At 47.8% G+C, this 22024-nt stretch overlaps 1 protein-coding gene across 11 annotated transcripts in view; it reads left to right on the top strand.

Moving 5' to 3' along the window:
• The window catches only part of GLT1D1 (glycosyltransferase 1 domain containing 1), a 148979-nt gene that overhangs the window by 10346 nt on the left and 116609 nt on the right, over nt 1-22024 (top strand). For 4 of the 11 annotated variants that reach the window (XM_008005210.3, XM_008005211.3, XM_008005206.3 and 1 more), the window contains exon 1: nt 15676-15847. The exons of 1 other annotated variant lie outside the window; for it this stretch is intronic. In XM_008005210.3, coding sequence (XP_008003401.1) covers nt 15780-15847 — 68 coding nt within the window. In that variant the 5' untranslated portion in view covers nt 15676-15779. Of the gene's footprint in view, nt 1-15675; nt 15848-15948; nt 16099-22024 lie in introns of those variants that run through there. 6 more of the 11 variants (XM_073021224.1, XM_073021222.1, XM_037995065.2 and 3 more) reach the window with 3 other exon arrangements.

A 22024-nucleotide genomic window follows, 5' to 3' on the forward strand; every position in this document is an offset into this window, starting at 1 on the left:
GCTATGTACAAAAATCAAATCAAAATGGATAAAAGACTTAAATCTAAGACCTAAAACTCTGAAGCTATGACAAGAAAACATTGGGTAGAGCCAGGCATGGTGGCTTACGCCTATAATCCCAGCAGTTTGGGAGGCTGAGGCGGGCACATCACGTAAGGTCGGGAGTTCAAAACCAGTCTGACCAACATGATGGAAAAATCCTGTCTCTACTAAGAATACAAAATTAGGCAGGGCGCAGTGACTCAAGCCTGTAATCCCAGCACTTTGGGAGGCCGAGACGGGTGGATCACGAGGTCAGGAGATCAAGACCATCCTGGCTAACACGGTGAAACCCCGTCTCTACTAAAAAATACAAAAAACTAGCCGGGCGAGGTGGCGGGCGCCTGTAGTCCCAGCTACTCGGGAGGCTGAGGCAGGAAAATGGCGTGAACCCGGGAGGCGGAGCTTGCAGCAAGCCGAGATCTGGCCACTGCACTCCAGCCTGGGTGGCAGAGCAAGACTCCGTCTCAAAAAAAAAAAAAAAAAAAAAGCAAAATTAGCCGGGTGTGGTGGCACTTGCCTGTAATCCCAGCTGCTCGGGAGGCTGAGGCAAGAGAATCGCTTGAATCTGGGAGGCGGAGGTTGCGGTGAGCCGAGATCACACCATTGCACTCCAGCCTGGGCAACAAGAACAAAACTCCCATCTCAGAAAAAAGAAAAGACAACACAAGACAGGGGAGGCCGGGCACGGTGGCTCATGCCTATTATCCCAGCACTTTGGGAGGCTGAGGTGGGCAAATCACTTGAGATCAGAAGTTCGAGACCTGGTCAACGTGGTGAAACCCCGTCTCTACTAATAATACAAAAATTAGCAGGCTGTGGTGGCAGGTGCCTGTAATCCCAGCTACTCTGGAGGCTTAGGCAGGAGAATCTCTTGAACACTGGAGGCAGAGACTGCAGTGAGCCAAAATCACACCAATGCACTCCAGCCTAGGGGACAGAGTGAGACTCTGTCTCAAAACAAAACAAAACAAAACAAATACCAAAAGTTGGGGAAACCCTCCAGGACATTGGTCAGGGCAACAATTTCTTGAGTAAAACTCCACCACAGGCAAAGGCAACCAAAGCAAAAATAGACACATGGGATCACATCAAATTAAAAAGCTTCTTCACAGAAAAGGAAACAATCAACAAAGTGAAGAGACAACCCACAGAATGGGAGAAAATATTTACAAGCCACCCATCTGACGAGAGATTACTAACCAGAATATATAAACAGCGCAAATGACTCAATAGGAAAAATTCTAATCATCTCATTTTTAAAATGGACAAAAGATCTGAATAGACATTTCTCAAGAGGAGGCACACAAATGGCAAACATCTATATGAAAAGGTGCTCAACATCATTGATCCTCAGAAAACTGCAAATCAAAACTACAATGAGGCCAGGTGTGATAGCTCATGCCTATAATCCCGGCACTTTGGGAGGCTGAGGCAGCCGGATCACTTGAGGTCAGGAGTTCGAGACCAGCCTGGCCAATATGGTGAAACCCCATCTCTACTAAAAATACAAAAATTAGCTGGCCGCGGTGGCAGGCGCCTGCAATTTTAGCTACTAGGGCGGCTGAGGTGGGAGGATTGATTGAACCTGGGAGACAGAGGTTGTAGTGAGCTGAGATTGTGCCACTGCACTCCAGCCTGGGTGACAGAGTGAGACTCTCTCAAACAAAACAGAACTACAATGAGATATCATCTCACCCTAGTTAAAATGGCTTTTATATTGGCCAGTGCAGTGGCTCATGCTTGTAATCCCAGCACTTTGGGAGGCCGAGGTGGGTAGATCACGAGATCAGGAGTTCGAGACCAGCCTGGCCAATATGGTGAAACTCGTCTCTACTAAAAAAAAAAAAAAAAAGAAAGAAAAGAAAAATTGGCTGGGCGTGGTGATGTTCACCCGTAGTCCCAGCTACTCAGGAGGTTGAGGCAGGAGAATCGCTTGAACCTGGGAGGTGGAGGTTGCAATAAGCTAAGATCACACCACTGCAATCCAGCCTGGGTGACAGAGTGAGACTCCTTCTTGAAAAAAAAAATGTCTTTTATCCAAAAGACAAGCAATAACAAATGCTGGTAAGGATGTGGAGGAAAAGAAACCCTTGTACATCATTGGTGGGAATGTAGATTAGTACAGTCACTGTGGAGAACAGTTTGGAGATTCCCCCAAAAACTAAAAATAGAGCTATCATATAATCCAGCAATCCCACTGCTAGATATATAGCCAAATTAAAGACAATCAGTATATCGAAGAGATATTTGCACTCCCTTATCTATTGCAGCGTTGCTCACAATAGCCAAGATTTGGAATCAACCTAACTGTCCATCAACAAATGAGTGTATAAAGACAGTGTGGTACATATACACACTGGAATACTATTCAGCCATAAAAAGAATGATATCTTGTCATTTGCAACAACATGGATAGAACTGGAGGACATTATATTAAGTGAAATAAGATAGGCACAGAAAGATAAATTGTGCATGTTCTCACTCATTAGTGGGAGCTAAAAATTAAAACAATTGAACTCATGGACTCATGGAGATGGACAATAGAAAGATGGTTACCAAAGACTAGGAAGGGTAGTAGGGGGAAAGGAAGGAATGGAGATGGTTAATGGGTACAAAAATAGAGTTAGATAGAATGAATACGATCTAGTATTTGATAGCACAGCAGGGTGGCAGGCACCTGTAGTCCCAGCTACTTAGGAGGCTGAGGCAGGAGAACTGCTTGAGCCTGGGAGACAGAGGTTGCAGTGAGCCAAGATTGTGCAACTGTACTCCAGTCTGGGCAACAGAGCAAGACTCCATCTCAAAAGAAAAATAATAATTAATTAAAAAATTAAAAAATAAAGCAAAAAAGAAAAATCTCAGTGTATGATAATAAAGGGATCTGGCTGGGTGCGATGGCTTGCACCTGTAAATCCCAGCACTGTGGGAGGCCGAGGCAGGCAGGCCATCTGAGGTCAGGAGTTTCAGACCAGCCTGACCAACATGGTAAAACCCCATCTCTACTAAAAATACAAAAATTAGCTGGGCGTGGTGGCACGTGCCTGTAATCCCAGCTACTCGGGAGGCTGTGGCAGGAGAATCACTTAAACCCGGGAGGCCGAAGTTGCAGTGAGCCGAAATCGAGCCACTGTACTCCAGTCTGGGTGACAGAGTGAGACTGATCGTGCCACTGTACTCCAGACTGGGTGACAGAATGAGACTCCATCTCAAAAAAAAAAAAAAAAAAAAAAGAAAAGAACTCACGAACAAATCTAGTATTTGATAGCACAGCAATAAACAACAATTTATTGTACATTTTAAAATAATTAAAAGAGTGTAATTGGATTGTTAATAACAAAATGAAATGATAAATGCCTAAGGTGATGGAGACCCCATTTACCCTGATGCAGTTACACATTGCTTGCCTGTATCAGAATCTCTCATGTGCCTCTTAAATATGTACACCTACTATGTACCCATACAAATTAAAAAGAAAAAATTTAAAAATTAAAAAAGTGTGAACCAATACAAGCATACACACTCACAGAAAACAATACAAATGCCTTTCATAGAAAAAAAAGACAAATTACACTAATAATTTTAAAATGCAAAAAGAGGAGACATGGTTTGTTACTTGACCTGAAAAATAGCCCATGTTGGCAATGTTCTGGGAAATAAGTATGCTCATAAATGACCAATGGAAAGTAAACTAGCGCAGCTTTTCTGGAAGGCAATTCATCACTTGTATCAAAAACGTATTGGCTTACACTTTGAATGTGCAATTCCACTTCTAGAAATTAAAGAATGTGTGCCCAGAGTTACCAATAAAATGTTCATTACAATGTTGCATAAAATCACAAAATGATTGGAAATGGCAAAGATGTACAACAACAAGGCAGAGATCAAATCAATTCTAGTGCATACATGTATTGGAATGCTGTGTCGTTATTCAAATGATACGGCAGATGTAGGATTATGAGTTGGAAAAGTATTCATGACTTGTATTAGTTTTCCATTGTTGTGTAACAAATAACCACTACTTTAGCCGCTTAAAACAACGCCCATTGATGAGTTCACAGGCTTCAGGAGGCTGGAAGTCTAGGCATTGGCGTGGCTGGCCTCTCTGTCCAGGGTCTCTCAAAGCTGAAATTAAAGTGCTGGCCAGGCTGAGATCTCATTGGGAGGTCAGGGCTCTCTTTCATGTGGTTGTGGCAGAAGGTAGTTCCTTGAGGAGATGGGTTGCAGGGCCGTTTCCTTGCTGCCTGACAGCTGGGGGCTGCTCTCAGTTCCTGGAGCCGGCCTGCCTCCGTCATCATGCTGTCCTCTTCGTGTTCGGAGGAGCAGTAGAGGATCTCCCTGACATCAAGTCCCTCTCATCCTTTGAATCTTTCTGACCTGAGGAAATGCTCAGTCCTTTCAAGGAGACAATTATTAAGTGAGGCTTATCCTGCAATAATCTTCCTATTTTAAGATCAACTAATTTGGGGATTCAAGTCTCATCTGCAGATTCTCTCCGTGCCAGCCCCTGGATTGATGTGTGATGGAATCGGGAGGAGGTGTGTATGTGCACCATTGTTGGGAACTCTAGCAGGCCCTGTTAGAATTTTGCCTACCACAATTATTAAGTAATAAAGAGCAGAATACCAAAAATGTAGAGTGTTTCTATTTCTTGTAGCAAAAATGACAAACACAAACAAAACAAGAACCAACAAGAATACTGTGTCCATACAGCAGAGCTGAAGAAACACTGTAGCTTTTCCACTGCCTGTATCACCTACTGTGTCCCTACAGCAGAGCCGAAGAAACACTGTAGCGTTTCCACTGCCTGTATTACCTACTGTGTCCATACAGCAGAGCTGAAGAAGCACTGTAGCAGTGCGTTTCCACTGCTTGTATTACCTCTGGGAGGCACGGCACCTTCCTGTGTCTCCAGCTCTTCATCTGTGAAATGGTGAGAACCGTCCCTGAAGTTTAGGGTTTGGGAAGATTCATTGAAGGACACTGAACAGTGCTTAGAAAAATGTTAGGCTCCTGGTGCACACCTAGTAAAGTGGACTATTACGATGATTGTATGTCAAGTCAGGAAAAACTTGATGCCAAAATATTAATAGTAGTTATCTCCAGGAAACAAAATTTGGTGGGTTTTCTTGTTTTTTGTTTTTTGTTTTTTTGGGTTTTTTTTTGTTTTGATAGAGTTTTGCTCTTGTTGCCCAGGCTGGAGTGCAATGGCATTATCTCAGCTTGCTGCAACCTCCGCCTCCTGGGTTCAAGCGATTCTCTGGCCTCCGCTTCCTGAGTAGCTGGGATTACAGGCATGCACCACCACATCGAGGTAATTTTGTGCTTTTAGCAGAGACAGGGTTTTCTCATGTTGTTCAGGCTGGTCTCAAACTCCTAACCTCAGGTGATCTGCCCACCTCAGCCTCCCAAATTGCTGGGATTAGACACTTGAGCCACTGCACCCAACCGTGTGATTTTTATAATTGTTTTGTGCTTATTTGAATTTCTTAAACATATCTTATTATTTAATAAAAAATAAGTTAAAATGTTAAAACAATAAATACAGGTCTCTGTCCACAACAGGTTGCTACTGGAAGCTGTTCAAATGGAGCCCATCATCCCTTGAGTAAACCTCTGATCCTTACAACTGTGCCTTGCACTGTTGAGCTCACTGTCTCCTTTGCAGGGACGACCATCTTCGGGATGAGCGGCTTTGTGCTGAAAAGTTAAGAATTGGGTCTGCACTGTCATCAGAACAGCAGTGGAAATTGAAACCCCGATTTCTTGCCAAAAGCTCAAATGGAAGAAATCACTTGTTTCTGGTTGGTTGACATTGTCATGTTCATTAAACAACCCTCACAGGAACTAGATACTTCCAGAATAACAGATTTTTTTTCTTTTTTCTTTTCTTTTTTTTTTTTTTTTTTTTTGCAGCTGGTCAAGTGCTGTTAATAAAAGTCAGGAAAAGGAAACATAACTAGGGCAAAGAAACCACAATTCCACATGCACCTGCTTTATTCAAATGCGGATTTCTCTTTCCTCCCTCTCTTCTTCGTCCTCTCTGTCTCTCTCTATCTCTTTCTCCATCTCTCACCACCTCCTCTCTCTTTTCCCCCTCTCTGTCCTTGTCTGTCTCCTGTCTCTCTCTCTCCCCCTCTCTCTTCTTACCCCTCTCTGTCTCTTGTCCCTGTCTCTCTGTCTCTCTGTATCTCTCCATATCTCTCTCACACACACACACACAAACACACACAACACACACACACACACACACACACACACAGCATTCGTAGCTTGCTGTACCATGGGGGAGAAATGATGGTCAAAGACTGAAAACTCTGATAGAAACAGAGAAGCAGAGTGCCTTTCTCATTAATGCTCTAAAGCAAAAAGGAGAGAAGTTGTGTTGATTTTTCTCACAGAGCCACTTCTGAGGTCAGTATGCCCACCATGCTTTCTCTTGAAAATGCTATCATTTTTATACAGGGTAGATAATAAAGTTTTGTTTTCCCTGGCGCTAGGAACTAGAAAAATAGTCTGAGCAAACACTATGATCAAAGAAAAAAACAGATTTTGCTTTACATGTATTGTAAGACCCTTATGTTAGAAGCATCTGGAGAAATCTTATGAGAGATGTCTACAACTTTTTCTGTAATGCTGCTCTCCTCCTCGGTAATTATTTCTACATTATCCCATAATAACATATTGCTTTTGTACCCTTTTATGTTACCTACTTGAGAGAATCATAAAAGACTCCATCAAAAGAACTAATTAACAATGATATTGTTTATAGTTTTTTCTCATTTTACAAATAGGTAAACTGAAGCCATGAGTGTGTAAAGTAATGGGTCCCAAAAGAGATGTCAGAATATCTTACCTTGTGGAACAGGTGTATTCCAGAACAACCAGATATATGTGAATTTCAGCTCAGCATATCCCCTTGTAACACTGACTCCCATTAAAACATCAGAAATGGGCCAGGCACAGTGACTCACACCTGTAATCCCAGCACTTTGAGAGGCTGAGGCAGGTGGATCACTTGAGGACAGGACTTCGAGACCAGCCTGGCCAACATGGTAAAACCCCATCTCTACTAAAAATACAAAAAATTAGCTGTGCATGGTGGCATGTGCCTGTGATCCCAGCTACTTGGGAGGCTTAGGCAGGAGAATCGCTTGAACCCAGGAGGGGGAGGTTGCAGAGAGCCGAGATCGAGCCATTGCACTCCAGCCTGCGTGAGAAAGCGAGACAACATCTCAAAAAAGTCAGAAATACATTCTTATAGGAATAAAATCTTGTAACAGTATACATTTAAAGATTGATGAAACTCAACAAACATTGATTGACTGCCTTTACCCAGGCATGTCACTATCCCAGGCAAGCAGAGGTTATAGGTGCAAATGACTTGGCTGTCCAGGAGGTCACTATCCAGTTGAGGGGAAGGGCTGACTGCTCCATGGTTATAATGCACAATGGGATCAGGACAGAGACAGGGCCAAAGAGCCTCAGGGTTAGGGAAGATGGAGAATAGTCCCAGATGAGGCGATTGAGGGGCCTTCATCAATGCAGTCATCTGCCCAGGCGCAGTGGTTCACCTGTATAATCCCAGTACTTTGGGAGGCCAAGGAAGGCAGGCAGATCACTTGAGGCCAGGAGTTCAAGACCAACCTGGCCAATATAGCGAAATCTCATCTCTACTAAAAATACAAAAATTAGCCAGGCGTGGTGGTGCGCACCTGTAGTCCCAGCTACTTGGGAGGCTGAGGCAGAAGAATTGCTTGAACCTAGGAGGTGCAGGTTGCAGTGAGCCAAGATTGTACCACTGTACTCCAACCTGGGTGACCGAGCGAGACTTCATCTCAAAAAGCAAACAGACAAACACAACCAACCAACCAAACAACAACAACAACAACAACAAAAAGTGCAGTCATCTTTGAAGAGGGATTTTGTGGTGGTCCGAAGGGTGGCCCCACGAAAGAAATGTCCATGTCGTAATCCCCAGAACCTGTAAATTGGATGTGCTCAGTCCACATGTGCTGCTATAACAAAATACTGTAGACTGGGTGATTTTCTGACAATGGGAATTTATTTCTCACAGTTCTATAGGCTGGGAAGTTCAGGATCAAGGCACCAGCAGATGTGGGGGCAGGTAAGGCTGCTCTCTGCTTCCACAATGGTGCCTTATTGCAGCACCTTCCAGAGGGAATGAACGCTGGGTCCTCCATAGCGGAGGAGGTAGAAGGGATGAACTCACCCCTGAAGACCTTTGATAAGACACTAATCATGTCCATGAGGGCAGAGCCCTTACAGCCTAATCACCTCCTAAAGGCCCCACCTCTTAATGCTGTTGCATTGAGGATTCAGTTTCAGCATCAATTTTAGAGAGGACAGCATCATTCAAACCACAACAGTGACATTATGAGAAAAAATAATTGTTGTTGTAACTAAAATAAGGATCTAAGATGAGGAAATCATCCTAGATTGTCCAGCGTGCCCTAAATCAAATGATAAGTGCCTTCATAATAAACTTACAGGAGGCTGGGCATGGTGGCTCATGCCTGTAATCCCAGAACTTTGAGAGACTGAGGCACGCAGATCACCTAAGGTTAGGAGTTTGAGACCAGCCTGGCCAACATGGTGAAACCTCATCTCTACTAAAAATACAAAAATTAGCCAGGTGTGGTGGCACACACTAATAGTCCCAGCTACTTGGGGGGTTGAGGCATGAGAATTGCTTGAACTCTGGAGGTGGAGGTTGCAGTGAGCCAAGATCCCACCACAGCATTCCAGCCTGGGTGACAGAGTGAGGCTCCATCTCAAAAAAAAAGAAAAAAAAAAAGACAAACTTACAGGAAGGGATGCCCCAGTACAGGAGAAGGCCATGTGACCCCGAAGGCAGAGACTGCAGTGATGGGGCCACAAGTCAGGAAACACCAACAGGCTGGGCCCCATGACTCGGCCTGTAACCGCAGCACTTTGTGAGGCCAAAGCAGGAGGATTGCTTGAGGCCAGGAGTTTGAGACCAGCCTGGGCTACATAGGGAGACCCTGTCTCTAATTACATTTAAAAAAAAAAAGATGAAAAAAAGAAAAAAAAAAACACCAGCCACCAGAAGCTGAAAGATGCAACTAACAGGTTCCCCACTAGAGGCTCCAGAGGAAAGGGCCCCTCTGCTGACAGCGTGATCCCAGACGTCTGTCCTCCAGAGCCAGAGGAAAGGCTTAGGCCAAGGAGGAGTTCGTGGTTCTTTGTTATGCAGCCCCAGGAAGCCTTGAGTGAGGGAAAGTCCAGTCTGGAGGAGAAGGAGGCCATGCCCAGCAGTAGAGAACTACTTCCATTTTAGAAAACAAAATAGTGGCCGGGCACCGTGGCTCACGCCTGTAATCCTAGCACTTGGGGAGGTCGAGGCGGGCGGATCACGAGGTCAGGAGATCGAGACCATCCTGGCTAACACAGTGAAACCCCGTCTCTACTAAAAATACAAAATTAGCCGGGCATGGTGGCGGCGCCTGTAGTCCCAGCTACTCGGGAGACTGAGGCAGGAGAATGGCGGAACCTGGGAGGCAGAGGTTGCAGTGAGCTGAGATAGCACCACTGTACTCCAGCCTGGGCGACAGAGCAAGACTCTGTCTCAAAAAAAAAAAAAAGAAAACAAAACAAAAAAAGTGTTCACCGTGTTTGTTCCTCAATCATGAGGAATAAACCATCACCTATTGTGGTGAATTTTATGTGTCAGCTTGACTGGGAGCATGGGGTGCTGTATTAGACCATTCTCACACTGCTATAGAGAAATACCCAAGGCCAGGCATGGTGGCTCACACCTGTCATCCCAGCACTTTGGGAGACTGAGGCGGGTAGATGACCTGGGGTCAGGAGTTTGAGACCAGCCTGGCCAACATGGTGAAACCCTGTCTCTACTAGAAATACTAAAATTAACTGGATGCACGCCTGTAATCCCAGCTACTCGGGAGGCTGAGGCAGGAGAATCACTTGTACCTGGGAGGCGGAGGCTGCAGTGATCCGAGATCACACCACTGCATTTCAGACTATGCGATGACAAAATGAGACCTCATCTCAAAAACAACAACAACAACAAACAAATACCTGAAAGCTGTGTGCCGTGGCTCACGTCTGTAATCTCAGCACTTTGGGGAGGCTGAGGCGGGCAGATCACCTGAGGTCAGGAGTTCGAGACCAGCCTGGCCAACACAGTGAAATCTGATCTCTACTAAAAATACAAAAATTAGCCGGTTGCACATGCCTGTAATTCCAACTACTCAGGAGGCTGAGGCAGGAGAATCGCTTAAACCCAAGAGGTGGAGGTTGCAGTGAGCTGAGATCGCACAACCGCATTCCAGCCTGGGCATCGGAGTGAGACCCTGTCTCAAAAAAGGAAAAAAAAAGAAAAAAGAAAAAGAAATACACGAGACTGGGTAGTTTTAAAGAAAAGAGGTTGAATTGGCTTGCGGTTCTGCAGGCTGTATAGGAAGCACCATGGCTTCTGCTTCTGGGGAGGCCTCAGGAAGCTTCCAATCGTGGCAGAAGGCAGGCAGGGAGTGAGGCGTCTCACATGGCCGGAGCAGGAGCAGGAGCAGGAGAGCGCGGAGAGGTGCTGCACGCTGTAAACTACCAGAGCTGGCGGGACTCACTCACTCTCCTGAAGACAGAACCAAGGGGAGGGCACTAAGCCATTCATGAGAAATCCACCCCCATGGTCCAGCCAGCTCCCAGCAGGCCCCACCTCCAACACTGGGGACTACAATTCCACATGAGATTTGGGCGAGGACAGAGATCCAAGCCCATATCGGGTGCCCACATTGGACATAGTTTCAAGGTGGACCTGGGCGGGTGTTTCCAGATGAGATTTGCATCTGTGAACTCAGCTGAGCAAGTGCCCTCCCCAGTGTGGGCGGGCTTCATCCAGTCTGTTGAAGGCCTAAGTGGAGCAAAAAAGGTCGGGCGCAGTGGCTCACACCTGTAATCCCAGCACATGGGAGGCGAGGCAGGCATGCGGATCACTTGAGGTCAGGAGTTCGAGACTACCCCGGCCAAAATGGCAAAGCCCCATCTCTACTAAAAATGCAAAAATTATCCAGGCGTAGTGGCATTTGCCTGTTATCCCAGCTACTCAGGAGGCTGAGGCAGGAGAATTGCTTGAACCCAGGAGGCGGAGTTTGCAGTGAGCCGAGATCCCACCACTGCACTCCAGCCTGGGTGACAGAATAAGACCCTGTCTCAAGAAAAAAAGGAGAAGGAGAGAGGAATTTGCACCGCACCCCCATGCCCCTCCGTTTTCCCCACTGCCTCACTGCTTGAGCTGGCACATTTCATGTCATCTTCTCAGCCTCCACCCCCACCATTCCCCCCCTCCCTCAAACTGGGATTTACACCATTGCTCAGGCCTTCAGACTGGAACTGAATTACACCACCAGCTTTCCTGGGTCTCCGTATGGCAGACAGCAGATCATGGTACTTCTCAGCCTTCATGATTACATGAGCCGATGCCTCATAATAAATCTCCATTTACAAATAGAAATCTCTCATTAGTTCTGCTTCCTTGGAGAACCCTAACACAGGTATCTACTGGCATTTGGGGAAGAGCATTTTTTCTTTAGGCAGGGATGTCCTATATGTTGCAAGGTGTTAAAACTTCTGGGCCTAGTTGTGAAATATTGATGACATTCCTTAATCATTCTGACAACAAATTTCCTTCTCCACCCCCAAATTTCCAAAAGTCCTCTGGAGAGCAGTTCTGCATCTGGCTCAACCATTCATAAGCTGTAGAGAGACTAGAAAAGAGATAATCACAGAGTCAGGCCATTTTTACCGCAAGAATTAAAAAAACAGAGTTTTAAAAGTTTTTCATGTTTCTTCTATTACTGAATTCATTCCTTGCTTCCTTCCTTCCTCCTTCCCTGCCTCCCTCCCTCCCCGTCCCTCCTTCCTTCCCTTGTTCCTTTCTTTCTTCTTTCTTTTATTACTTCTTTTGTATCATCAAGAATGAGTGTTGAATCCTACTGAATGTTCTTATTCCACCCACCAAGAGGGTCATATGTGTTTCTGTTACTGGAAAGGGGTCCTATTCCAGACCGCAAGAGAAGGTTCTTGGATCTCACACAAGAAAGAATTCAGGGCGAGTCCATAGAGTAAAGTGAAAGCAAGTTTATTAAGAAAGTAAAGGAATAAAGAATGGCTAGTCTATAGACAGAGCAGCCCGAGGGCTGCTGGTTGCCCATTTTTATGGTGATTTCTTGATGATATGCTAAAGGAGTGGAGTATTCATGCCTCCCCTGTTTTGACGTTGCCATGGCATTTGTAAACTGTCATGGCGTTAGTGGAGTGTAGCAGTGAGGACAACCAGAGGTTACTTTCATTGCCATCTTGGTTTTGGTGGGTTTTGGCTGACTTCTTTACTGCAAACTGTTTTATCAGCAAGGTCTTTGTGACCTCCTCATCCTGTCACTTAGGATGCCTTAACCTCCTGGGATTGCAGCCCACCGGATCTCAGCCTCATTTTACCTAGCCCCTATTCGAGAGGGAGTTGCTCTGGTTCAAATGCCTCTGCCATTTTTGCTGTGGCAGAGGTGACTTACTGCAAACCTATTCTGCCACTTTAGTAACCACGATTGTATTTAGGTGGCAGTGTACCCAGTTAATAGACTGCATGTCTCAGCCTCCTTGGATGCAAGAAGTGGTCACGTGGCCAATACGATAAAGGCATAGGGCTGTTTGCATTTTTAGGAAGACCCTTTAAAATGAAATACACCATTGGAGTGCACCACTTTTGCCTTTCCTTCCTTCCTGCCGCCTGGAGTGTTGGTGTGATGGGTGGAGCTGCAGCAGTGCTACTCCTTATCAATTCCTTGATATCAATTCCTTGATAAGGTGATCTTGAGACTAGAAGCCAAACACTAGCATGATGGAGTAGACAGAGGAAAGTCTAGGTTCCTGGTGATAGTACAGCCATTACAGACATTAGGCTTGGGCCACCTACTTCTGAACTTAATTTACATAAAAATAAACGTCAAGGTTTTTCTAAAAATACAGATCGAGGTTATCAAAGAATAGAAGTGAGCCTTCAACCACAGTGTGAAATGGCACATTCAGATTTCATCTAAAGTAGGCAGCTGCTTCCCAGCTTCATTCAGCCACAGGATGGTAGCTTCATTTAATCAGATCTCTCATTTTTCAACAGATACAGATATTCCAACTTCTATATGAAAGCTCCCAATTTAAAAATGGTGGCTTGGCCAGGTATAGTGGCTCACGCCTGTAATCCCATCACTCCGGGAGGCTGAGGTGAGTTGACTGGTTGAGCCCAGGAGCTCAAGACCAGCCTGGGCAACATAGTGAGACCCCACTTCTACAAAAAATACAAAAAATTAGCCCAGCATCATGGCGCACATCTAGGTCCCAGCTACTGTTGAGGCTGAGTGGGAGGACCACCTGAGCCCAGGAGGTGGAAGCTGCAGTGATCCATGATCGCACCACAGCACCCCAGCCTGGATGACAGAGTGAGACTGTCTCAAAACAAACAGAACGTAATAGCTCAGCTTTCATGAAAAACATGGTGTAGCCTAAATGCAATACATCTAAGGGTGATATTTAGCCCACAGGGCTGCCAGTTGAACTCTGCTTAGGGAGGTTCCTTTCTGGGCTCATGCTGAAGTCGCCTTTGTAAAATCAGAAATGTATCTATTCACATTGAGCTTTTAATATCCCATGGGCAAGGTGAAATAGGGGAAGATCATGGGCAGATGCCACCCCTCTACTTCTGCACACCACACAAGACACTGCGTTTTATTGCCTCTTCATGGTGTGTAGCAAATATAGCAGGAGTCCACCCAAAACTTATTTATTTATTTAACACTGAGTCTTGCTTTATTGCCCAGGCGGGAGTGCAGTGGTGTGATCATAGCAGCCTCCGCCTCCTGGGTTCAAATGATTCTCATGCCTCAGCCTCCCAAGTACCTAGGACTACTGGCGTGTACCACCGCGCCCATCTATTTTTCTATTTTTGGTAGAGACAGGGTTTTGCCATGTTGGCCAGACTGGTCTTGAACTCCTGGCCTCAAGTGATCCACCCACCTCGGCCTCCCAAAGTGCTGGAATTATAGGCATGAGCTGCCGCGCCCCGTGTCAAAACTCTCTTTCTAAAATTTTGTCAGAAGGGGGTTGTGGCAGCTCTGTGCAACTTGTCCCCTTTCCTGTTTCCTCGTGTAATTCTGTTGGAAAGTATTGTTTAGCAGAATGATAATATTTTCAGATTGCTTTTGTCCTTAAAAAAAGGATGTGGCCTGCCTGCCCAGTGCCTGGGAAGCTGAAATACCAGGAAGAAGAACAAAATCCTGGGTGTTCTATTGAGAGTGAGAGGAGGATAGGATTTTGATGGTTCTACAATGATATAAAATTCTCCCCTACTCCATGCCACACTGAGAGACAGAGTGGTGGATCTAACTGGGGGAAGGCCCGCGGAGCCCAGTGCGCCCTCCAGGATGGACTTTTATGTCTTGATAAGCCTAGGGGTCACCATGCTGCATAATGAGGCTGGAGACCTGCCACTGATGGTGGTTATCACATGTCATGGCTTTCTTCATTCCCGCTTTCCCTTTCTGAGGCTGGAAGATATTTGGGAGGTGAGAGAAAATCAAGTTTGAAGGTAAATGAAAATATTGGGCACCCACTAGGATGTTCCACATCTGTAAATGCGAATGCATCTTTGTAAACACTTAACATCTGTTTTGGGGGGGTGCTTGTTTAAATCCACAGATGGCATTTTGCCAGAGGCTTCCTTTAGTTCCCTATTTCTCTCACTCAAGGTATCCTATTTTGGAGATCAGACCAGGTGCAGCCCATGTACCCTGATGAACCCTGAGTTCCCCTCTCCATCATCTTCCTCACCTCACAGGTGCGGCCCTGAAATGTGTTTCTACTGTCTCCTCACACAGCCCCCATGTTCCCCTCCTCTGGTTAGTTTTAGGGTAGTCTGGCCTGGGAAGGAATTTGGGACTGATCATGCCACGTCCCCTGGAATGGGACTAGAAAGGAATCCTGGGCTTCCTGGGGACCAAGGCCCCACTCAGGTTGTCACGGAAAGTGAGGCTGAGAGCCCCTCTCTGCAGCACCCTGTGGGAGGGAACCCGAGGTCTCTGCTGGTCCTGGTGGGTACAGACCTGCAGCCATCCCGGTGCTCCGTGAAGCTCACTGATTTCCCCATGAAGCCCATGGAAGCCATCACTGGTTTCCATGGGAGCGGACCATGGCCACTCCTGCTCCTGTTCCCTGTGGGAAAGGGCCAAGGGCACCCCTGGTCCTGGTCACTGTGGGAAGGGACTGTGGTCACCGCTGGTCCTGGTCCCGGCGGAAGGGACTGTGGTTACCGCTGATCCTGGTCCCCGTGGGAGGGACTGTGGTAATCGCTGGCACTGGTCCCCGCGGAAGGGACTGTGGTCACCGCTCATCCTGGTCCAGGTGGGAGCGGACCGCGGCTACCCTGGTGATGGACCCCACGGGGCGCACCCGCGCCAACCCGCACGCAGAGCTCGCGCTATCCGAGGCCCCTGGTTCCCGTCCTCCTCCCCGCCTGGCGCCGGAACCTGCGAGCTCGGGCGCGGCCTCGGGGCGGGGCGGGCGCGGCCTCCGGGAGGGGCGGGCGGGACAGACCCAGCCGCCCCGGCTCCCCCGCCGTCCGCGTCTGCGCCGCCCCCGGGGCCTGGTCGGCGGCGGCTGGGCTGGTCGATGGCCCGGGCGGCGGCGGCGGCATGCGGCTCCTGTTCCTGGCAGTGCTGCGCCCGCACACCGGCAACGCGGTCACGGCCCAGCGCGTCCGGTAGGTGCAGGGCGCCGGGGCCTGCGAAGTCGGGGGCGGGGGGCGGGGTCTAGGGGGTGGGGACGCGGGACCCGGGGACGCGGGGCGCTCAGCCAGGCCCCCTCCAGCCGCGCCGGGGCCGCTCCGAGCCCCGCGCACAAACGGACGGGCCGGTGCGCGCGGGGGTCGGTGCCTCCAGCCCGGCGCGCGTGTCCCCGGGTCTTTGTGCGGCCGACGCGTTGGCCTCGCGCTCTTCGGAGGGGACTGAGCAGGTGAACAGGCCCGGGGCCGCCCGCGGAGGGGCCCGGGAAGGCCTCGCTGCAGAAGCAGGATGGGAGCAGGATCCGCAGGGATGCGCAGCAGGGTTCGCCGGGAAGCGCAGCACAGTCTGCGGAGCTCTGGGCGGGAGCGCGTTTCCAGGCCGGGGACCTGCCCTCGCGGATCGGGTCTCGGCTGTGTGCCGGCGTCCGGAGTCCTGTCCCCCGAAATCCCTTCCCCACCTCCCCTCCGCCCTCTATTCTCCACTTCCTGGCTGGTTAGCTCCTTCACACTCATCTTTTTCTGCCTTTGTCTTATTTGTTTACTTGTTGGTCTGTGTTCTGGTCGGTGGAACGCAAGCCCGGCAGGGGCTCGGGGAGGGGCTGCCGCGTTAATCCCGCCGCCTCCCGCCTGCACCGCGGGCGCTCCGCCTGTATTAGCCGGATAAACATATTCCTTGAGGCGAAGCCTGGGAAGTGCCAGGATTAGACCCTGCAGCTTAACAGAAGCCGTGTGTGTGTGAAGAAAAACGGACTTGCTTCATGAAATAGGTTTTCCGATTTACTTCCCCTCTGTGGGCCTCTTTCCTCATCAATTTATTTTTTTTAAATGGAGCCTCCTGGCGCCCCCGCCAGAGTGCAGTGGTGCGATCTGGGCTCACTGCAATCTCCGCCTGCCGGGTTCAAGCGATTCTCCTGCCTCAGCCTCCCAAGTAGTTGGGGTTACAGGTGCGAACCACCACACCCGGCTAATTTTTGTGATTTTAGTAGAGACGGGGGGGGTTCACCATGTTGGCCAGGTTGGTCTCGAACTCCAGACCTCAGGTGATCCGCCTGCCTCAGCCTCCCACAGTGCTGGGTTTACAGGCAGGAGCCACTGTGCCCGGCCTCCTCCTCATTAAAATGAGCAATTGAGACTCCACCAACCCTTTCGTATCCCTTTCAGCTGATTTCTGCTAAAGCTCACAAGCAGAAATGACCAAGAGAGGATACATCCGTTTTCTGAAGTTGCTGGAAAATTTATATTCAGGTTTCATGGTGCAGGTTTCTATGAAATAGGACAGTGATGCTCCGCTTGGGTCTAGCAGTGAGGAGTCCTTTGTGTTCCTGGCTCTGTTGGATGGATCAGCATCCAGCATACCAGTACGGGAGAGGAATGAAGGAGGTGATTTCACGTAGGGATTGGTGCTATTAAGAAAGCAAAACTAGGAGGCTGAGGCAGGAGAATCGCTGGAACCTGGGAGGCAGAGCTTGCAGTGAGCCAATTGATCCGGGATCACGCCACTGCACTCTAAAAAAAAAAAAAAAACCTAGGGCGGGCGGGTGCGGCGGCTCAAACCTGTAATCCCAGCACTTTGGGAGGCTGAGATGGGAGAATTGCTTGAGCCCAGGAGTTAAAGACCAGCATGGGCAACATGGTGAAACCCTCATCTCTACAAAAAATAATTTAAAAATTAGCTGATGTGGTTGTGCGTGCCTGTGGTCCCAGCTACTCAGGCGATTGAGGCAGGAGCTACTCAGGAGATTGAGGCAGGAGGATTGCTTGAGCCCAGGAGGTCGAGGCTGCAGTGAACTGACATTGCACCACTGAACTCCAGCCTGGGTGGCAGATCGAAACTCTAAAAAATAAAACAAAACCATTGCCGGAAAGGGATCCTGATCCAGAACCCGAGAGAGGGTTCTTGGATCTTGCACAAGAAAGAATTCAGGGAGAGTCCTTAAAGTAAAAGCAAGTTTATTAAGAAAATAAACAAATAAAAGAATAGCTACTCCATAGACAGAGCAGTCCCGAGGGCTGCTGGTTGCCCCCCGTTTTTTTGTTTTTTTGTTTTTTTGTTTTTTGAGATGGAATGCCCTTTTTTTTTGAGACAGAGTTTCACTTTTTTGCCCAGGCTGGAGTGCAATGGCGGGATCTCAGCTCACTGCAACCTCCACCCCCGGTTTCCAGCGATTCTCCTGCCTTAGCCTCCTAAGTAGTTGGGATTACAGGCACCTGCCACGACGCCCAGCTGATTTTTGTATTTTTAGTAGAGACAGGGTTTCACCATGTTGGCCAGGCTGGTCTCAAACTCCTGAGCTCAGGTGATCCACCCACCTCAGCCTCCCAAAGTGCTGGGATTACAGGAATGAGCAACTTCACCTGGGCTTGGTTGCCCATTTTTATGGTTATTTCTTGATTATATGCTAAACAAGGAGTGGATTATTCACGCTTTCCCTTTCTAGACCATATCGGGTAACTTCCTGACATTGCCATGGCATTTGTAAGGTGTCATGGCACCAGTGGGAGTGTAGCAACGAGGACAGCCAGAGATCGCTCTCGTTGCCATCTTGGTTTTGGTGGGTCTTGGCTGGCTTCTTTACTGCATCCTGTTTTATCAGCAAGGTCTTTATCACCTTGTATCTTGTGCCGACCTCCTGTCTCATTCTGTGACTTAGAATGCCTTCACCATCTGTGAATGCAGCCCAGTAGGTCTTAACCTCATTTTACCCAGCCCTTATTCAAGATTGAGTTGCTCTGGTTCAGATGCCTCTGACAAAACTAAATAAAATGATTGAGAGGCATGTTGATGGCTGGGATGCTTTAGAGAATGTGGTCCGGGAGGCTGTCTCAGGAGATGACACTGAAGCTAAGACCGCAAATAGGCCGTCACTGAGATCTGGAGGGACGGTCCCAGGAAGGAACAATATTGAGAACACGGGCCCTGGGCTGGAGGAAGCATGAGCTGTGTGAGAAGCAGAAAGGCAGCCAGGGTCACTGGACTGTAGAGAGTTTGGGGCCAGCGCTAGTAAATGAGTCAGAGAGAGAGGCCAAATCTGGCTTGTACATGTGGGGAAAACACTTTGTGCTTAAGAAATAATTACCACTTAAAAAAAATGGTGAAACCTCGTCTGTACTAAAAATACAAAAATTAGCCAGCTGTGGTGGCACAGACCTGTAATCCCAGCTACTCGGGAGGCGCAGGCTCAGGAATCGCTTGAACCCGCGAGGCGGAGGTTGCAGTGAGCCAAGATGGCGCCACTGCACAACAGCCTGGGAGACAGAACAAGACTCCCTTTCAAAAAGAGAAAAGAAAACCAAAAAAATGTTGAGTGACCAAAGAACCTGAACAGGCACAGAGTTAAAAGCTTCAGGCAACAAAGAAATATTACCTGTTATTTAACATTTTGCTCCTAACTTGAGCTATATACCCACATCTTCCAAGGGCCCAAACTCGTACCCACCCACAAGGCCACGTTACTTTTGTCCCAACTCAGAGGTGAATTAATAGAAAAAATAACTATGTTAGCTGCTCTCCTAAGATTCACTCTCCCATCATTCCGTTGGTGGTGCACTTTTGAAGTTGCCTATCTTGCTAGGCCTTGGGGCTATGGAGAGGGAGGAAGTGGGCAGGGCTTATGCAGAAGGTTGACTGCAGCTAAACTGGAGTGGAGGGCTATTTAGTCACTTTGTTCTTTCTTTTCCTGGCTGTGCAGAAGCAGAATAAAGGCTGCTATTCATGCTTTGATGTTTATTCAGACCCAGCGTTTGTTGTCCTTCACCTCAGGAAGGATTGCTGGCGGAAGAAAAAGAAAAAAGCAGAAGTTGCTTGAAGACATCTTCTGAGTTGTGAAAGCTTAGGCTCCTTGAGGAAATGATGCTGGTGTCCTGGACGGGCAGGGAGGGAGGTTCCCTTGGTGACTGAGAGTCCCTGTGAGCTAATCAGCAGTGAGCAATGAGGACCAGGCGTTCTTCTCCAAAATCCCTGCCAAAGACCCTGGAGACCACCCTCAACTGACCCTGGACCCTGGGGGAGGGAGTTCCCCAAATGCATAAATCTGGAGTTCCCATCAGCCTGGCAGAATAGGAGGCCAGAACTAGGTAAGACTGGATTTAAACCAAATGCATAAATCTGGAGTACCCCTCAGCCTGGCACAATAAGAGGTCAGAACTAGGTAAGACTGGATTTAAAGAAAAAATGAAGTGGTTCTATTCTTACACAAGGTGGTGTATATAAGTAACGGTGCAAAATTCTGATAAATGTATTGGCCGGAGAAGCACAGGATCCTCTGGGGACATATAGGTGGGGACCGATCCCAGATCAGAGGTCAGGGAAAGCCTTCTGGTGCCTTCCAAGCCTGTTCCCTGCTGACAAATTGCACGGTCCAGACCAAGTTTGCTTTGTGGCTCGGTGTCCTTATTTATAATGATGATGCCAATATGGGTTGTGAAAGCAACTAAATGAGCTAATACACTTTCAGCATTTTTAAAGCAGTATCTGGAACATAGTGAGAACTAAGCTCTGATTTTTAAAAAATCTTTCCCAGATTCCTATCTAAGAGGTCTGGGAAGTCATGCCCAATAAACCATAAATTCTCATTAGATGGGTTTTATTTGACCCCATATATCGTGATTTACTTTCCAATCTGACTCTGGCATAACATTATGAGACCAAAAAAAAAAAAAAAAAATCAAAATATTTAACCCCAAAACATGCTTCTCTGCCATATCTTGAAATGGCCCTGCAGAGCCATCCTTTGTGGGAGGAAAATCTGCCTCTGTAAAGAATCTCTGCCGGGCAGGGTGGCTCACGCCTATAATCTCAGCACTTTGGGAGGCCAAGGCAGGTGGATCACTTGAGGTCAGGCGTTGAAGACCATCCTGGCCAACATGGTGAAACCCTGTCTCTACTAAAAATACAAAAATTAGCTGGGCGTGGTGGCACACACCTGTAATCCCAGCTACTTGGGTGGCTGAGGCAGGAGAATTGCTTGAACCCGGGATGCAGAGGTTGCAGTGAGCTGAAATCACGCTGTTGCACCCCAGCCTAGGAAACAGAGGGAGACTGTCTCAAAAAAAAGCAAAACAACAAAATCTCCATTAACATAGTTAGACCTTTTTCTTCCAGTCCCTCCCAATCCTGAAGAGATTAACTAAAAGTCTAGCACGTTTTAAAGATCAGAAGAGGAAAAATTTGTCATTTATTGTCTCTAAGGGCAGCCACTGTAAGACTTCAAAGGAACCCTGGTCTCCACAGTCTTTTATCTTAATTTGAACATTCCCTTTCTATGGATCTCAGGTCTTAAGACAAGCCTTAACCAATTGTCAACCAGAAAATGTTTAAATTGACCTATAGCTTGGAACTGTCCCTCCTCCCCACAACCCACCCCCTGCTTTGAGTTGTCCCGCCTTTCTGAACCAAACCAAATGTATTTCTTAAATGTATTTGATTGATGTCTCATGCCTCCCTAAAATATATAAAACCAAGCTGCACCCCATCACCTTGGGCACATGTTCTCAGGACCTCCTGAGGGCTGTGTCACAGGCCATGGTCACTCATATTTGGCTCAGAATAAATCTCTTAAAATATTTTACAGAGTTGGACTCTTTTCGTGGACAATAGTTGTGAGCTATTAATCAGCATAATAGGCCGTAGTTAGCAAGGTGGGAGAACGGAGAGGGAGGCGTCTTAGGCAGAGGGTCAGGCAATGGGATGGGACGAGACCGTCTCTTCCAGAGCTGAGAGTCTTCCAGAGCTGAGAGCCTTCATGGCACAGAATCCTGTAGATCAGTGACGCTCCAGAAGAGCATGGGGCACAGAGGATGTGCCGAGGAGGGGGAGCCGTTTTGCCCCCAGGGTCACTGGGCAAGGTCTGGAGACATATTTCGCTGTCACCGCTAGTGTTGGGGGCTACTGGCATTGAGTGGGACGCCGCTCCACACCCTGTAGTGCGCAGGACAGCCCTCCCCAAGAGTGACCCCGCTCGACATGTGAACAGGGCTGGGCTGATGAATCCTTCTCTAGGTGGGGTCAGGAGATGTGGCTGGTGAGGGAGACAGGGCCATGCAACACTTTCAATTTTATGCCAGCAATAGGATGGCACCATGAAAGGCCATGAGATTTGTGTGTAGTTGAAAATCATGTATGCCTTTGGGTTTGACATATTTAAGAAGTAAAATGAG

Source organism: Chlorocebus sabaeus, chromosome 11 (genome assembly GCF_047675955.1).
Source record: "Chlorocebus sabaeus isolate Y175 chromosome 11, mChlSab1.0.hap1, whole genome shotgun sequence".
Taxonomy (NCBI): domain Eukaryota; kingdom Metazoa; phylum Chordata; class Mammalia; order Primates; family Cercopithecidae; genus Chlorocebus; species Chlorocebus sabaeus.